Source organism: Sprattus sprattus (assembly GCF_963457725.1).
Source record: "Sprattus sprattus genome assembly, chromosome: 4".
NCBI lineage: Eukaryota > Metazoa > Chordata > Actinopteri > Clupeiformes > Clupeidae > Sprattus > Sprattus sprattus.
Genome location: NC_137923.1, coordinates 22,416,579 through 22,435,709, shown reverse-complemented (window position 1 = coordinate 22,435,709; position 19,131 = coordinate 22,416,579). Strand labels below are relative to the sequence as shown.

General features: G+C 45.5%; 1 protein-coding gene across 1 annotated transcript in view; it reads right to left on the bottom strand.

The window, feature by feature from the left end:
* galntl6 (polypeptide N-acetylgalactosaminyltransferase like 6) overlaps positions 1-19,131 on the bottom strand; it is a gene marked incomplete at both ends in the record, with an annotated part of 153,948 nt that continues 134,817 nt past the window's right edge. Inside the window, 6 exons of the mRNA XM_080837759.1 lie at positions 1-168; positions 1,962-2,111; positions 2,793-2,909; positions 7,141-7,362; positions 7,914-8,021; positions 10,634-10,751. Coding sequence (XP_080693885.1) covers positions 1-168; positions 1,962-2,111; positions 2,793-2,909; positions 7,141-7,362; positions 7,914-8,021; positions 10,634-10,751 — 883 coding nt within the window. The remainder of the gene's footprint in view (positions 169-1,961; positions 2,112-2,792; positions 2,910-7,140; positions 7,363-7,913; positions 8,022-10,633; positions 10,752-19,131) is intronic.

Genomic DNA, 19,131 nt, shown 5'->3' with positions numbered 1-19,131 from the left:
CTAGGAGCTGGCAGCGCTGTTGAATTTGTCCAAAACGGTGGCGTTAACTCTCTGGAACAGCCACTGCTGCGTCTCCGAGAGTGGGTCACACTTGTTCATGAAAATCCTCTTATCGCTGGGGCTGCAGTCCATACAACCACTGCTCACCAGGTGGTAGAGGGATTTATCCTACAACCCAGAGAGAGGGGGGGAGCGGGAGTAAGGGGAAAGAAGGGAAGAATTAGAAGCCATAAAATTAAGAAGTGAAAATAAATGAGAAACACAGTGACTGTGACTCTGTGGAATGAGTCCTGTATGCCACTCTTCCTTTTCCCCCTCCTTTAGTCAGATTAGAGGTGGTGCCATGGATGGACACAGTCATGCTTTTTCAGTTACTCTGAGAGAACAAAAAAAAAGGGAACAGGAAAGAACAGAAGATCATCTCGGCATTTGAGAGGTGGGGTAGAGGCAAATTGAGGCAGGTGACAAGCTTTATCAGCAAGTTCATGTCCTCAGGAATACAGAACCAGCTTTGCCTTAGAGCCTACGTGTTGCCTAAGAGTTTGACTGAACTTTGCCATTCATTAAAACCCACACTGAACTTTTGTAAAACACCAACAAATAATAGTACGGAGAGTGGTTTAGACCAAACTTGCCAGAACTTTTTGAGTTCTTCAAATTCTAACCTCTGTGAGAAAGAATTATAATGATCTGCTCCCTGTAAAGCTGCCTGGGCTTTCATGTCATTATTCCAGGATGTATTACCAGCACAATAATGTGTTCTGGTTTAAATGTATGGGTAAAGAGCTCAAAGATGCAGATGGAATGGGAAACAAGTTTTATGTGGAGTGCAAGCAAGATTGTTCCTCGTGTCAAAGCAAGGTTTGTTGTTTTGTTTAGCCCCCTGACCACCCAGCACAGCAATAACAAATCAGGTAATAATTAGACAAGTATTATTACTTGCTTATCCACAAGGTAAATTCCAAAGTTTCTCCAACGTGACAAACTGGTCCTGATACAACTGGGCTAGTTTCCACTAATTAATATTCCCTATTGGTGTGTGCTATCCTTACAACTGGATATGCAAAAAAAAAAGGAATAACGTTACAAATTCAGTGCGTATCATGCTGCAGCACTGATTAATGTATAATGTTTTCATATGTGAATGGTAAAACTATATTTGATTAAACCATATTATAACAAAAAATACACATTGCTGGCATACTTAATAGCTTTTCTCCATGGTACTGAATTAGGCTCAGTTACCCAGTATTTCTGTGTAAAACAAACTCTCTCTCTGTTAGATATATTCACTAGTAGTTGGGCGAGTTCATGACAGCATGGATTGGAATTAGAGGAAATAGTTCCTTGAGCTGTCTTATTCTTCTTGTGTTGTATTTTAAGTATGGTAGTTTATGAGTTTGGATGTACGAGCAATTTTTGGCCCTATATTTAATTTCACAACCTTCCTATGGTCATTGCAGTATATCATTTCCATAGTAATCAAGGTGATGTACTTAATGTTTATTAACAGGGCTTTGAAATAAATATTTATATCCACAAATATGCAGGAGTAAGCAAAATGCTAAATATTGTGTCATTATGAGAGAACCTCACAACCTACGTTATACAGATAAGATGCTTCCCCCCAAAAATGATGTTATCTCCAGTTCACCATCAAAATGCATGCTCATTTCACTGAATGTGAATTGTATAACCTATGTGGGTTTGCTGGTGTACACATTAGGAGCGCTTTGTCTTTGATATACCTGGAAACGAGTAACGATATTCTGTTTTTGTGTATACAGTCTCTATAGTGTATCATTTCACTCTGTGCAGTGGCCTACCTCTGACCTGTAATGTAGATCACATGTAATAGAGCTCCTTCCATAGATAGGGTCTACTACCAGTTATTGGTTTGAAAGAACCTCAGCAGGTTGCTTTAAAATGTCTGAGCTCTAATGTAGATTGATGGCCGTTACCTTCCGATAGCTCCAGTGCTGGTTGCCCTTCATCCCGTGACAGTCGTACAGTGTGACGGGGCTGCTCTGGGAGATAGCATCGAAGCAGAACTTCCTGGTGTGGAGGGGGTCACCCGGCCGAATGTCTTCCCTCCAACCAAACGTGAAAATCTAATGGGGCAAAGAGATGCAAAGCTTAGGTCTAACGACTACCACATCTAGATCTAGTACGACATCAAGTATACAACTTACAGCAATTCAATTCTCAACAGGTAGGTTAACAAGCCACACTAGCCAAGGAGGAAGCAGCAATGGGGCCATATACTTTCTGAGGCACTGCATGATCTCAGAGTACTCAAAATGATAGTGCTTATAGTGGTCCAAAGCATGAATTTCCCTGTAGAGTGCAAGTGGAGCCGAAGACAATAGGCATCAAGCAGCTCGTGGGAGTCTATGAGACTGTAATTTCCTCAGCATGGTTGGCTGTCTCTACAGTGAGGTTGCGGCCCTGTTGTCACTTCAGCCGCTGTGCTGAGTGAGTGCTGCTACTGAGTCACAGCTGAGTGGTTTGTGTGTGTGTGTGTATGTGTGTGTGCTTGCGGTCCTTACTGCAGTGTGTGTGTGTGTGTGTGTGTGTGTGTGTTTGTGTGTGTGCTTGTGGTCCTTACAGCAATGTGTGTGTGCGTGTGTGTGTGTGTGTGTGTTTGTGTGTGCTTGCGATCCTTACTGCATTGTGTGTGTGTGTGTGTGTATGTGTGTGCTTGCGGTCCTTACTGCAATGTGTGTGTGTGTGTGTGTGTGTGTGTGTGTGTGAACATGTGCATGTACTCCCTCCCTCCCATGGTGCCGTACCTGCTCGTGCGCCCACGTGCGCTCAGCCCCCTCCTTTGGACAGACATCCAGACGCAGCTCTGTGCCTGTCGAGCCGTGTTTGGAGTCGATACACAAACCTGACGCCACATTGCGTATCTGCAAGAGACACAGAGACACACATCCCAGTTCTGTTACCGGCTCAGAGCACTCCGTCTTTTGATCTCCAAACACCAAAAGGAGCTCAATGAAGCAAAGGCAAAAATGCTCTCCCCACGACCCCCCCCCCCACACACACCTGACTCAGCAGATAATCAGCATTTTTAAATAGTGATTCATGATCAACAGTCCTCTTCCCTTGGCACACTCGCTGTGTGTGTAGTTTATTTGGCCGCCTGCTGTGAGCAAACTTTCAAAGCAGTTTCAGAGGCCCATGCCCACATTTCTGATGCGCTGTCGCATTTGCCTAATTCTCTTTAAAGCATTCCGGCGCGCTCAGCAGAGTCACCGCGCGCCTACATAATGCATGAACCTGGGATGGCTGCATGTGAAATGGCCTGAGCGGGATAGCGCCAGGTGTCCTGTGCCTCCATGCGTGACTGGCTCCACCCACTGCTGACCCACCACTGCTGTGTGTCCCTCCAGCAAGGTGACAGGGACTCATCACCACAGCCCCACACCACACTGCTCCCACGCAGTGTCCCAAAACCAGTGCCACATGAATGCCATGTTTTATTTTCAATCTGCAGCACCCACATCTGCCACCAGGGGGAGGCATGAGCTGTCATTTGAAATTCAGAATGTTGAAGGTGTGTGGTTGTTTGATAGTGTCTCTTCTTTGCTTTCCATGACTTTTCCAGTGGCTCCTAATCCTATTGCCATGGATATACAGCAGGACAGAAATGGATAGGGGTGGAAATTGTGACAATGGGATACATTCGATTAGATTCTGTGATTAATTGCGATTTATTTCTCACATATATTACACTTTGTATACTCTGATTTGTTTTTTCCCCTGTGACGCAAGAAAGGAACAAAGTCTTGCGCCACCTTTTGGACTTAGGAAGCAATGTAATCAGAATAGAAGCATGTACAGAAATAGAATTAAAATAATAATATTTAATAAATAAATATTGTGATACTTGGCGCCGCTGCATTGATATCTGATTGTGCCTAAAACTATCATAATACTACACTGCAGTGATGAAAACATTACCCTTACAGTTTACGGATGTGGATAAGTGATTTCGAAGGTACAAGTACTTACATGATAAAAAACATAGAATTAGGAGAAGAAACAATTTTGAGAGACTGTTTGGACTGTCATTTGTTGGACTATGCAGGTATAGACCCTGTCTCTTTTTATAATCACACATACAAGTGTAAGGTACCCTGTGTGGTGAATGTGTAAATCCGAATGTGAAGATAGGCCATGGGTGAATGCACCTGTGAACAGATACTTCACAACGCAACCTTGTTTTTCACACTTATCACAGCATGCTATTTCCATCTCACATCGTCTGTAACACTGTGAGACAGGCAGGTGGTGTTTTTTCTCTCTTTCTCCTGCTGTCCTCCAGTGTGGAAACAAGCTATTTTAGAATGTGGGAGAGCGGCTCATCCTGATGTGTGACAACTTGGTGGCAGTTCCCTTTATTACAGCTGGTGCTGAAGCAGAATTAACACTGCCCTCTCCACAAAAGCCTCTTTAAGGGACTATTATTGCTTCCAATTATTTTGTGACAGGCAACAGCATTCCCTGGTTGTGTTGTGTCACACTTTCAAATGAAGAACCGGCACAGAAAATTGAAGAGCACAAGCAAAACAAATGGAGTTAAAATAGAAGCCAAAGATGGGGTCAGGTGCATGCCTCTCCTTCGTAGCCTCTGGTTGTAAACGTTTATTTTGATTCTTTCCAAGAAAAAAATAAAAAGGATGGAGCGCATGCAATTTATTTCTGTTCCCATTATGAGACTGCCTCTCTCTGCCTCGCTCTGCCTCTCCCTTGTGTCGGCCAATGATTGATATATTCGGGCCAAATGATTTGACCTGTTTTTCCCATGGAAGCAACTATGTCCATTAGAAAAAAGTCAATTGAATGGTGGATGGAGACAATTTACAGCAAGGCCCCTTTTCTGTAAGGTCGTGGCAGCAGGAAATGTGTGCTGAGCTGGTTCTCAAGGTTCTCAAAAAAGACTAACACAAATGTACAATGATAATATTCCAAGTCTAGGAGAACAAAAATCAATGACTGCTACGTTTCACTGTTCTGAAGGGAGAAATTCTGTTGAAGAAATCAAAACCGTCAAACATACTGTGATGGACAATTAACCTTAACCTTAATCAAGTAACGACTGCCTACTAACCTTCGACCTTCTGAGATGTGTTCATATCTCCATAACGTGTCACCTGAACTGACAACCACTATACATATCCAGGAAGAGTAAGTGACACAGACAGCCGATGACTGCATCATTTCTCACTGCATCACTTTGGAGGGACTTGTGCTGCATGTAGAATCTGTAATATGACTGGAGGGAGGGGGGACAGGGGACCGGGAGAAGGAAGAGGTGTGGGCGAGGCCGGGGTCCCTGAGCAGACACCCGACAAACTATTTACCCAGACTGCCAGTCAGCGAGGCGAGGGGTCAGGCTGAATATGACCCCTGTCCTCAGAATGGAGATGTGCAGAGGATCTGATCTGCAGCCCACTCCTACCTCCCCTCCCCACCTCTCTCTCATTCTCTCTCCCTCTCCCTTTCTCACTCTGAGCCGCAGGGGTGACTCTGAATGCCCAATGAAGCCCTTTTATTGTGCTGTATATCAGCATGGATGACAAGCCTACAGTCTGGAAAGCTTGCAAATTAAACTATCAACCTGACAGTTAAATTACTATCATTTCGCTGCAGGAAAGAGGATATTTACTGTGCATAAATTCCCCCTGAGCAGGTTCGGAAGATCTACAGTCCTCTGTCCCCTTCAGGCATTTACACCCTCCCCCGTTTATACAGAGAGGTGCAGGACAAGAGGCAGGTGTGTTCATGGCTAATGGACTTTAGGAATATGACTAGTGCATCTATTGGAGATGGGGGCAAATACTTATTGGCATTATCACTTTCCTCACAGTCTGCCAACAGCAGAGAAAGGAATCCAATTAAATGTGATGTGAAATTAATTACATTTTGTCCTGATTGTTTCGAGTCTTTGACACATCTCAGCGTGCAAAAAAAAGGTTGTTTGCCACGCAGGAGAAATTAATTAAGCAATAAAGTCTATGAAGCGAATATATCAGGCCTAATTTAAACTTCCATCAGAGCTTGGAGAGCTAAGCAGATATCCGGAGAGAAAAAGAGTGTGTGAGAGAGAGAGAGAGAGAGAGAGAGAGAGAGAGAGAGAGAGAGAGAGAGAGAGAGAGGAAAAGGGATGAATAACTAATTCTCACCCCCTTCCCATTTACTGTCTCCGACTCAGTGCCTCCCTCTCTCCTATATGACAGGTGAAAAATAATACAACCTAAATGGCTTGTCTTAGGATCATGGTAAATAATACAAATGTATAACACACGGCAGGTTGGTTTATGGATGGGAGGAATCGGTGCCTTTCTGTGCGTGTGTGTGTGTGTGTGTGTGCGTGTGTGTGTGGTGGGGTGGGGTGATGGCATCATGTATATTAAAATAGGGCCTGCCGCCTGCCTGTTCTAAAATGAAAAATTCATTACATTTCAGCCCACAGCGCATCCCATAAATCAGCGCGCATCTCCCCGTAGCCTTGGTGACACCCACCTGTGGCAGCAGTGAAGGGGGCTGTGTTAGGGTGGCGGAGGGTGGAGCACCCCTGTTTGAGATGCATAACCGAGAACACAACAGTCATGGAGGAGTTATGCCCTCCTCTCCTCTCTAAAATAGACTGGTTAAAGCGCTGGCTTAGGCTGGGCAGGGGAGGAGAAGAGAGAGGCAAGGGACTAATGTGCCTCGGGGAAAGATGCAGGATTAAAAAGGTGCTTCCTCCACTGGTTAGTGTGTTTTAAAGAATTGGGTTCTATGGTTCTATGGAAATAGAGTCTCTTTCATCAAGGGATAAGCTCCTCTGCTACACTGTATAAGCAATGAGGGATAAGTGATTGTTTTCAATGTGGGCACGCACTTTCCTCTGGTATTATGTTGAAACAGAGCAAGCACCAATCCAAACAGTGACTTTTGAGAATGGAGGCAACATAACTTGAAAGCTAACTTCAGGATAAATTGTGTCCACCCACCTGTGTCGCCTCTGCCTGCCTGCCTGCCTGCCTGCCTGCCTCTCTCTCTCTCTCTCTCTCTCTCTCTCTCTCTCTCTCTCTCTCTCTCTCTCTCTCTTGCTGTGTGTGTGTGTGTGTGTGAGTGTAGTTGACCCACCTCTCCCCAGGCAGCAGGCAAGGGCTCCACAGGGGGATAGTACTTGGGCAAGTCCCAGGCCACGTTTTTCATGTACCACTTGAAGTCTTTGCACTTGAGGTGCTTGCGAAGCTCTTTCTGCGTGGTGAGGTCCCCAGTGGAGAGGTGTCGGTACTCTGGCCTCCGCTGGTAGATGAACTCTGTGTACTCATCCATCCATGTCTCTGCCACTCGCTTCAAATTCTGAGAGGGAGCGAAACAGTGAGAGAAAACAGACCAAAAGAGAAAGAAAGAGAGAGAGGGAGCAAAAGAGGCATTACTACAACTGCTGCTGTCTTTAATTCAAGTTGTGATAGTGCCTCCTACTCCACTTCATCAGTACCAATAGTCCCTGCCTTCCATCATTTTTAGTGAACAGACTTTCTCGAGATACCGGGCAAAAACAGATGGGTACGCAAAGGCACAGGATCACTCTATGCCTGATGGTACAGTCTAAATTTAGCGCTAGTTAATCGGCAGCTTCCTAGCCTGGATATGACATCCACTGAAAAAGTGAAGGGCTGTGCTAAGAGTGTGTTAGCATGGCACAGTTGAATTATCCTGACAGGACTTCTACTGTGATTACCTCCACACAAACACATAATTTTCCCAGCTGTACAGGTAACTAGTCCCTGAACATGAGAACTCAGCGTGACAGGACTGCACTATGTCTGTTTGTGTCAACTCGGCTGCTACAGATGCCAGTTGGGTGAAAGGGTGCGTTGATAAAAAGGTTGACTTGCCCACACACTCACTCTTGCCAGGCTGGTCCCAGAGGGCACTTTGTAGGGCACGTATTTCCTGTAGATGTGTCCCACCCTGGAGCAGGGCACATCATACATGCTGCCACCACACATCCACACCTGGGGGAAGTAAGAGAGATACAAACACAGAGACACAGAGAGAGAGAGAGAGAGAGAGAGAGAGAGAGAGAGAGAGAGAGAGAGAGAGAGAGAGAGAGAGAGGGAGAGAGAGACGGAGAGTGTGTGTGTGGGAGAGAGAGAGAGAGAGTACAAATTAAAATGTTTTCTTAGAAAAAGAAATGATTACAAAGGCTGGAATGGAAATGTATCCAAGGTGATGTAGACAAAAGGCAATGAAAGAGACTGGGGGCGGCCAACACAATTGAGGTTAATGTCTCCCTGTATTGTGCTGGACTGAGCAGACTCAGTGGGAGTGCACGTCTGAGGGTCCACTGGGATGTGGGATTGTGTGAGCTATGTTCAGACAATCAGACACACTCTTGTGTGGGGGCTTTGAAACACACACACACACACACACACACACACACACACACACACACACACACACACACACACACACACACACACACACACACACACACACACACACACACACACACATACACACACACACACACACACACACACACACACACACACACACACACACACATTCCTCTCCACAGGCTCCAATTTCCTGCTTCTCCTGCCTGTCTGACAGCAGAATTGGACAAAAGCGAGCGTGTGGTGCAGCGTTCACACATCTCTTCAAACGGACAGCCCACCGAATGAGCAAAGCAGAGATGGAAATAAGTAGATTTTAAGGGTGCTTTTGGTCATACTTTTTCAAACACAAGCCTACAACCTCTCATCCCCCTTTTTTCCTTTAAGCTCAACACACACACACACACACACACACACACACACACACACACACACACACACACACACACACACACACACACACACACACACACACACACACACACACACACACACACACACACTATTTGAAGTGTGTGGTCGTATGATGTTTGTTTGTTTGTTTGGTTGGCAGAAGTGTCTGCAGTCATTGAGATGCTGGTGACATGTGAGAGGACGCGGCAGTCAGGATGGATTTTCAGCACTTCTTTAGGCATGCCGTGGTCTCTCATCTGTCTCCTCCCTCTTCCCCTGCCTTCTCTCTCTCTCTCTCTCTCTCTCTTTCTTTCTCTCTTTTTATCTCTGCTCTCCTCCCCCTACTGTGAGTGTGAGGACTTGCGCACCACGCTTCTGCATATCAAATGGCTCAAGCCCTCTTTCCTACCGCACCTGGGGTCAAGGAGTTAAGTCACTTCTCAGGCCTGATCGTTATGTGGATAGACTGTTTTGGAAATTGCCCGTTTAAAAAAAAAAAGGATTAAAAAAGAAGAGACAGCGGATCTATTTCAGAAAGGATGAATAAACAGGGAAGTCGGGTCATATGAGTTATTTTCACGTCCACTTCTTTGGTTCTATCTTCAAAAGCGCCATGCAGGAAAAGTAGTGCTTTCAGTGTGAATGAATTTGGATTGATATGTATATTTCCTTTGCTACCCTACCGTACGCTTTATATGACATTGAACATAGCTAAGCCTATAGTCAATAACACAGATCTATCCGGACTAAAGACATTCAGTGCAGTGCATGAATTCTAAAAAATGTAAATGTTTGACTCTCTACTTCTTACACCTGCAGTGCCAGATCATGCTTTCAGGCTGTCACTTTATCTGTCACTTTCAGTGGTAGAATAATTGTGATTTCACCTGTGAGTGCTCCCTGTATTATAGTGTCAATCTGAAGTGCACAAAAATCACAGGGAAACGAGACACCCTAAGTGGAATAACACAGCCAACTGTCACGGAGGGATGATGAATAGAACCCTGAATAAAAAATCTAAAAAATCTGCCACAAGATATATCTGAGAAGAATAACACGCACTCTCACAATTGAGCTTCTGAACAATTCCTGTTGTTACCATGGTTTCCATTCCATCGATTCCAACGACAGGTGAGAGGAAAAATGATGGCATTCCTGTAAGGTTGGATGACAGCTGAGGGGAGGCCTAATGAAAGCGCCCGAGTGGCATGTGTCAGGAGCGAAAATCTAATCAAAAACGTAGAATCTGAACCAGAAGTGCTGAAAACCTAATTTGTGCCTAAGGCCAGGTCACACCAGACGCAAGGTTGTGGCTGCACTCTCCGGGCCTTATTTTGGGCTGTCGGTTAGCGGGAAGGTGAGAGAAGAAGAAGAAGAACAACAACAAATTTAAAAGACTAAATCTGGCCAACTCCGGGAAGTCATTCCAGTTTCACAGAGCGCTAAAGATGGTGGACAAACAACTCCATAGGGACACAGAGAGAGATATTTAAGCCTCATGAGAACAAGGGAAGACAAATATTAAGAACAATATCCTGTGGATTTACTTGATGGAAGAAAGACAGGCAGAGTCAAACTGCAGATCTATGGGTGGCAATTGTGAAAACTTTTATTTGTAATACAATTTAAAATCAATACAGGCCAGACAGGTTTGTTCAGACAGATGCTAATTCTGAATTGTAATCACTCTCAAAAACACTTCAAACTTGAAAGCAGAATTCTTTCACTTCATTCATTGAGGTCTGTTAGCAAAATGATGTGAAATGAATGCTGGTGGAGTACTGTAAACTGCAGCCTTACTGAAGCAGAGAAGAAAAGGGAGATAAGAAACTTACCTTGAAAGAGATCTCATATTGCTCTCCACCCCAAATCTCCAGGCCAGTATCGTAACCACCAAGCTCCCAGAACCACTGTCTATTCACAGCAAACAGACCTCCAGCCATTACAGGAGACCTGAGAGAGAGAGAGAGAGAGAGAGATAGAGAAAGAGAGAGAGAGAAAGAGAGAGAGAGAAAAAAAGGATTTTTGTTATAGTACTATGGTTCGACTTGCCTTTAGAGAACTAAAAACAGGGATTCATGAACACCCATACATCGAAAGCCTTCTTGCCATCCTTATAAAGATTCATATTTAGCACAGAGATATTCATAGAATGGACTTAGGGACTTAGACAAAAATAACTATGTTCCTTTGTGAAACAGCCTCTCACTCCCAGGCCCAATTCCAGAGGAGAAATCGAACTCTGGGGACGCGTGTGCACAATGGAGCACAATAATCCCAATGAGCAATGCTGGAATTCCCTCCGCATGCTTCCCATGCCCATTCTGTTGAGATCTGCCCAAGTCTATGGAGAGTGCATAGTACACATCCGCGCAATACAGAAAATAAAAAAAACTTCTACAGCTGCTGCTAATGCGGTTTTAATCTGTTCTTCATGCCTCCTCTCATTCTCCCCAGAGCTCATGCGGCTGTCCAAACCTGTGAGCATTGTTATTTTCACAGCCTCTTTCAAGGCTTATGCCGCGGACTGGATTTCTTGAGACCCCACACAGATGTGCTTCGGTGCCTCCACCACATGGCACGAGGAGCAGAATCCGTATAATCCATCGGGGCGCAGCCTTCACGTTTTAGCCGTTAAATGGAGTGGGCTGGACAGGGTTGGTGGGGTATTTGGAATAATGGTGTGTGCCTTGATAATGGTGTGTAGCCAAATGATTAACTTAGTGTCAGTGTATAATGTTGGCAGTACTGGGATAGGGTTTCTCTAGGCAAAGTCTATTTTACTACATTGTATTATAATCTAATATACTTTCTATAGTCTAATAATTAGTGTTTTATTGAGTGGAAGGTGACAGCCTTAAACGGTCCATCAGTTACGTGTTATATACTAATAGCATGTCTAAATTAGAAAATTAGTAAAATAAAGTCCAAGACCTTCAGCTCCTGAAAAATAAAAATAAAAATAAAACAGGCAGGACTATTGAAAACAACCTGGTTTTGAATTCTGTACCTCTGGTATCGATCCCGTTCATTGTATATTTTTTGATCAGTAAACCACTTGAACTATTTTCAACTCTAATCTCCTTCTAAATTCCTGATGCCACAGAGAAGGTTGTCCACGGAAGTTCAAACATTTCATTGTTTGCTCTGGATCTGGTTCAACTATTTTATGTTCTTCATGCCTTCGAGGTCATGCTGCACATTCTACTTTGACAAACAGGACAGCATTTGAAACCAAATCCTAGCATAAGCTAACAATCCAAGATACATGATGCAGGGCGATTGAAGTGTATTGATTTTTATTTGCTTGTTTGTGTGGGTGTTTTTTTTCTAAGTGATACAGCAGTCACATACTTAACCATGAGTATAAGTAGTCTGGAGGTGAAAGATGTCAGCAAGCACACATTAAATCTGCACACACATCCATAAACATCCCTGGCATGGACCTGTTGCGCTTAAGTGAAAGCCAGAAAGTAAAAAAAAAAAATGAACAAGCAATCCCACAATCAAAAAACCACAGCAAACGAGGAACAGGGATAGCCGAAAAGATAGCCTAGCAGATGGAGTGCAGGGCGCCAAAATCAATTTGCTCTTGTGTAATACCCTGCGGCCTGCTTCCCTTCCAATTTAATAAGGCGCTGAAATATTGCAGTCCACTCAATTAAGGCAACTAATGGAGGAACAAGCACTTCGGTGCCGAGATTACATTCCTCTCTTTCTCCTCTTCCCCCTCTGCTCCTGCCAATAACTGGAGATCCTCTCCCGAGCAGACAATGAAGCTGTCGGGCTCAGGCATGGTCTTGGGCTGGGGAGGCCAAGTGAGATGAAAGGCCCCTAGGCTGAGGCGGTGGGGAGATGATGAGAGCCCCTCGACCAGCCCCCCCCTCCCCTTCTCTGTGGCTTCATTTAGTCCTTACTTAGCAGAGAGGGCCCCTCTCCTCCTCATCCAGCGGCTCATGGCGACTCTCTAAGTCGTGGGTTTCAATCGACCGCCGCCCCCAACCACAGGAGGAGCCGCTCTGAGAAGAGACTAGAACACACCGCTTCATACCCGCTGGTAACCACTTCAGTGAGTGCCTGTTTCCAAAGAGATCAGGTGGGTTTGACGAGCTGGTTTGCCTGTGAATTACGCTCTCATAAAACCACAGCATGTCAAGAGGGTCTGGGTTAACTCAATGAAACCCATCGCTTTGCGGCTCTAAGGAGAAAGTCTGGGAACAGGGTCGGCTGAGAAGAACAGCCTAATAAATATAACAAAGGCGAGTAGAGCAGGAGAGTGGTCGCGCTATCGACGGTTTAATTAGAAAGGAATCTGTGGGGAAAGTGCAGGTCGATGGCAGAGTTAAGAGAGGAGGAGAGAAATGGAGGAAAGGAGAGAGTGAGACAGAGAGAGAGAGAGATGGAGAGGGAGATAAGAGAGAGGATGGCTAGGTGAGGGAAACAGGCTGTCACTCATAAGGAGTGTTCTGAGCCAGTGAAGCATGTGAGCCAAGGTCAGAGCCTTTCCCCCAGGGACAGAGGTGGGAGTGGTGGGGGTGGGCATGAATGTCTGGGCCGGATGCTTCTCAGCCTGGCTGCGCAAAATGTACGTGCTTTGGTAGAGAAAAAAGTGATTTCATTCAAGACAAAAGCACAGAGAAAAGCATACATATCACTGGATATGATTTTATAGTCATGCTTTGGGCATAAGAGGGGGATCTCCCCTGCCCTGGACTTCCCACCCCCTCTGCTCATTTGTATGCTTCCCCCTTGTTCCAGCCAGCACAGTAACAGCAGCTCCCATCCAGTCCATGCGGCTCCAATGCCGCCCCTCTTCCTCGGCACACTGCTGCCCCTCTCCTTCAGCACACTGCTGCCACTCTCCCTCAGGGACTTCTGCCTCGAGGAGAACACCTCTACGTGCTGACAAGCTCCGCTGCTCCTCTGCTCTGCACCTCCACTCAGGCTAATTGCACAGGAACTTAACTCAAAAGGCTAACTGTCTGAGGATATTTGGTAAACACTGCCGGAATTATTATGGGCCTCGGAGAGCACGGCGGCTCCTGTGGGACCTGAAATTAGTCTTAACGAGTGTCTCCTCGTGTTAAATACGGCAGCGAGTGCAGAGGCAGGGGATGGGGTGGGGATTATTTACATACAAGAAGTCAGAGCACCAGCTAACATTAATTTAGGGTGTAAATAGTGTGGAATGGTTTATTTACAGCAACACATTAGTTGCTGCAGAGAGAGGGAGATAGATAAAGAGAGAGAGAGAGAGAGATAAAGAGAGAGAGAGAGAGCCAGAGACAGAGATAGGGAGAGAGAAAGATAGAGACAGAGAGAAAAGGAGAGTGGGAGAGAGACAGAGATAGATAGAGAGAGATAGAGACAGAGAGAGGGAGAGAAAGAGAGAGAGGGAGAAAGAGAGAGAGAGAGAGAGAGAGAGAGAGAGATGGTGTGGCATGAAGGGAAGGGAAAGACTATGGGAAAGGTGCCCACACCAGCTTTAATGTCCTGCCAGTCTTGACTGCCAGAGGGGGTCTATGTGGATCCGAGTTAAACATTCGCTTTGCTTTCTTTGTTTATTATTCTCTGTCGGCTCAGGACTGCACCAGCACCTCTTAATATCAACCCTCTGAAATACACACACACACACACACACACACACACACACACACACACACACACACACACACACACACACACACACACACACACACACACACACACACACACACACACACATTTTTTCCTTTCTTTACATTGATTTAAAGACCTCAGCGATGGTTGCTAGGAAAGCTCTCTGAATCACCTCTACTGCTGTCTCTCATCACTGCCCGATCCGTCAGCATGTTCCTTACGCAGGCCCTGCCAGCACCACCTAAGGCAGGCCCAGATGCCAATCACAATTTGCATTCAAGAGATGAGCCGTCGAAATCCAATTAACTTCCTAACAAATACAACATTTACCCAGCTTAAATGCCTCAGCTGGAACGCAGGGAGGACACATGGGCTGGCGGCTCACTCGTTCCCAATCATTACACCTTCCTAACACTCCCTTTCCAAACCATTTCCATAAATATAAATCCAGTATTTACTTCGGAGCGCCAGGAATAATATGCGAGGCAGATTTTTTCTTCCGCACTACAAAAGATGTGCCGCTGGCAGTGCCCAGTGCCGCCAGAGGGAGAGCATTGGAGCAGTCACCGTGTTCTTTATCCCAAGGCGGAACGGTAGTATTAAACAGTTAAATTCACAGCGAATAGCAGGGAGAGAGGGCGAGGGAGGAGGAGAGGAGGGGGAGGGGGGAAGGGGATTAGAAGGAGATTTGTGGAGGGAATCATTTGCAATGCACATCCATGCAGCCAAGGTCAGACAGAGCCAACAAAGAAGAGCCAGAAGAGGGAAAGAGAGAGAGAGAGAACAAGGTAGAGAGAGAGGTATCTTGTGTGAGAGAGAGAAAACCGGGAAACAAAGAATGAAGCAGAAAGAGAGAAAAAGTGAGGAAGACCAAAATTGTTCGGTTGTGAAGCCTAGCGCATCTCCCAGTTGTCATTCATCATAGTTCTCCAAAATCCTATTAGCCCAGAAAAAAGCTCATGCATGTGCAGCACAAAGACACAAGGGCATGTGTATGAAAGGGAGGCATATATGAATCATTATTAGAGCACGGCCACTGTACACACGCTACACTACAGTGCCTTCATTATTCAGCCACCCTCTCAGCACAACATGCGTGCTGCCAAACGCATAAGGCAATGTGACCCCATTATACCAGTCACCACTAATGAATGAAGGCCAATAAGTATCATAATGTATGGATATGGGTTTAAGGAGTAAGCTGCACTGCAACCGACTCAGTGATCACCGGCAGGCTGTGCTGGCCAACCAGGTGGGGACCGTTCTCTTCCTGGGCAGTAGGGGGCGATGTGGGTCCAGGGATGTGCCAGCAGGAGCCGAACGGGTTGTCGGCAGTTCAGGTGGTGAGAGCGGGCCGAAGGGGGATGATGGCGCCTGGGGGTTGCAATGTCATTTAACCTGGGAGGTAATGCATGAAGAAAAGGAGCGCAAGCCAGGCGTATCCAGCCTTCGTTTCATTAATGCACCTACACGCTCTCTGACTCCCTCTCTCTCTGTCTCTCTCTCCCTCTCTTTCTCTACTCCTCTCTCTCGCTGCATCTGGCTTCTCTCTCTATCTCTCTCTCTCTCTCCCTCTATTGCTGTCTCCAAGGGAGAGAGGGAGAGCAAAAAATCGTAGCCTTCTCTCTGGATCAGTCATTCCACAAATGAGCTCTGATCCAGATAGTGGGACCTCTTTCATCTTGTAACAGGCGGTAAGATCTATATTAAGGCATCTTAGCTGAGCGTGCTTCACGCATGAGAATGTGTGAGGTGCTCTGGCAGCCAGAAAGACAAGTGCTGCTGCACCATTAAAATAGTACAGAGAGAAAAGGGGAAAGAGGGTGATTGAGAGGAGGAGGAGAAGGTGAGAGAGAGAGGGAGAGAGAGAAAGAGGGAGAGAGAGAGAGAGAGAGGAGAGAGAGAGAGAGAGGAGAGAGAAAGAGAGAGCAGGATTTCAAAAGCTGTCAAGATGTTGTTGGGCATGTGGTTGGTGAGGCTCATTAGAGAAGGAGGATTGCTTTGGCGAAGACACTACCAAAAATGTTTGCTACACCTTTTTGCCTGCTCCTCCTCTGGCCTGCTGTGGGTGTGTTCGGGGGATGGACAGCTCCACAGGTAGAAGGCAAGGGCAATGGGTAGAGCTGGGGCCAAGGCCACACACACAAAGGACACACACACACACACACACACACACACACACACACACACACACACACACACACACACAAAAGAACACAGACACGGACACACACACAAGCAAACACAAACACAAACACACACACACACACATGCACACACACAAACACACACACACAAATGTGGAGTACAGTACCCATGGGCTGAGGGTACTGGAAAGTTCTAGCTCATTAGTAGCTATGGCTGTCTAAAGATGAGATGACACGCTTGGAGGGTTTTCAAAGCTATCACTAACGGGTCAGTCTTGAGGAGAGTGACAGGGCTGCCTTAGACTGCTTGTCAGAAGGCTTCACTTGTTGATGACATTTTCAGGGCTGGCTGCTGCAGTGTTGGAGTGATTCGTGAGTGTATGAGTTGGGTTCAATTGTTTTTGTGTGTGTATGTGTGTGTGTGTGTGTGAGAGAGGAAGATAGATAGCTAGAGAGAGAGGGAGAGAGAGAGAAATACATTGACAGGTTAGCACTCCACAGAACACAGAACCATGGCTGTCTGTGCATATATAAAACACAAATGCACACACACATACACACTGTAGTTGCTTGGCCTCTTCAGTGAGGTGGAACAGTAATTCAGCAAGATATCCCCTGGGTCCTTTCCATGCCTTAAATCTCCCCGTCTGTCTATTAATCCTAATCTTCCTGTGAGACTTGGCTTTAATGAGAAGTGTCTCCTGCTGTTCAGTCACTATTACTGGGAGTATGAGGAATACTGGGCTCTTTATTGATTTTGGGAAGTGTTTTCTTTTTTTCCCCTCATTGCTTCGATTTTTCCTCACCTGTTTTCTTTCATTCTTGTTCCCCCCATCCCTCGTCTTTTGAGCAACGGACAAAAAAACACTGCCAGTGCCAGCGCAACAAAGAGGTAGACGGAAACGGAATGTGTGTGCGTATTAGAGATATTGTGTGTGTGTGTAAAAGAGAGAAAGAGAGAGAGAGAGAGAGAGAGCATTCCTGGCTCCAATGGGCTGATTGAGATGTCTGTCTCTCTCCCACGCGTTGACTACGTGTGTAGAATAGGAGAATGGTGGACGTCCAGGTCTAAAAGCTCAATTGGGCCGCAGCATCTGGGCAGAGGGCTTTATGTTCCCCTCAGCTGAGCAGTGGGCGAGGACAGGCAGCAATGCTGTGCTTTTGTCATCCTTATCTCAATCCTGAATAGATGTCTTTTTCACTTGAGTTAGACTGTGGACTTCAGCAGTAGACTTAAGCTTCACTTTTAAAAAGATCACATAAGATTTACCCATTCGATTGAAGCTGCATAATTTGTCAGTTCTTGTCTTGTTTAGCAATGAAGTAAAATTGACTTCATTTGATTCTCGCAAAATGTATTCAGTTTAATATCAGGACTCTTGAGGCCTTCAGGATTTATGAGTTCAATTATTTTGCTCCTTGAATTAAGCCACTAAGTGAACGAGGGTTACATGAGAATTTATTGCATAATATAACTTATTATGTATTATTAAGCTACTTGATACATGTATGCATTTGAACACTTCAGTCACCTTATTTTAAAACTTATATTCTCCAGGCAGATTTAAGGAGAGGATGGACTGACATTTGATACGAGAACATTTACACAGCATGCAATATTAAAGCAAGTCCACAAACATTTATGAGCGCATGTGTTACCAGATGCTTTAGTTAAGCTTTGCACCGTACTGGATAGAAACACTTGCGGACATGGCGTTCTCCTTCTCTACTCCCGTTATTGGACGTTTCCAAACAGTATTGGGGGATATTAGCGCTTTTAAACTCGCCGGCTCTCTGGAGGGGCCGGGATGACAGATGGCAGCAGTTGAGAATATTTAACGTTTTATGAGAGCGCACTTGGAGCTTTATGAATCCCTCTGGCCAACCTGCATGTGAGTGGGCTGTGTGGGCAGACTGTGTGAGTATGAATAGAAAGGAGAGAGAGAGAGAGAGAGAGAGAGAGAGAGAGAGAGAGAGAGACAGAGAGAGAGAAAAAGAAAGAGAAATTACAGGAAAGGATGGAGAGAGAAAGAGGGAGGAAGATAGATTGAGAGAGAAAAGAAGGGAAGGAGAGATTGAGAAGGTGCAGAAAATAAATAAAAAAACTGTTACTATTTTCTGTTTCATCATGGATTTAAGATTCTCTGGTGAAATGTGTGTATCCACCTTCAGCTGATATGCTGTCAGGAGAGATGCAGTTCGCTCAGCCTGCCAAGGAGTAAGGGAGCCTTGAGTACTCACACACGGACTGACACCCACAGACACACAGACATACACACACACCCACAGACACACAGACACACAGACACACACACACACACACACACACACACACACACACACACACACACACACACACACACACACACACACACACACACACACACACACACAAAGACACACATACACATATATACACATACATTTGCACTCACAGAATCACTCTGAATCACACATATATGCCTTAGGAAGAAAGAGGAAACAGCCAGACTGTTTGTCAACAACATGCTGTGGTGTATGAGTAATAGTCAGTGCACTGGTTCTACCTAACTAGAAGTTACAGTATC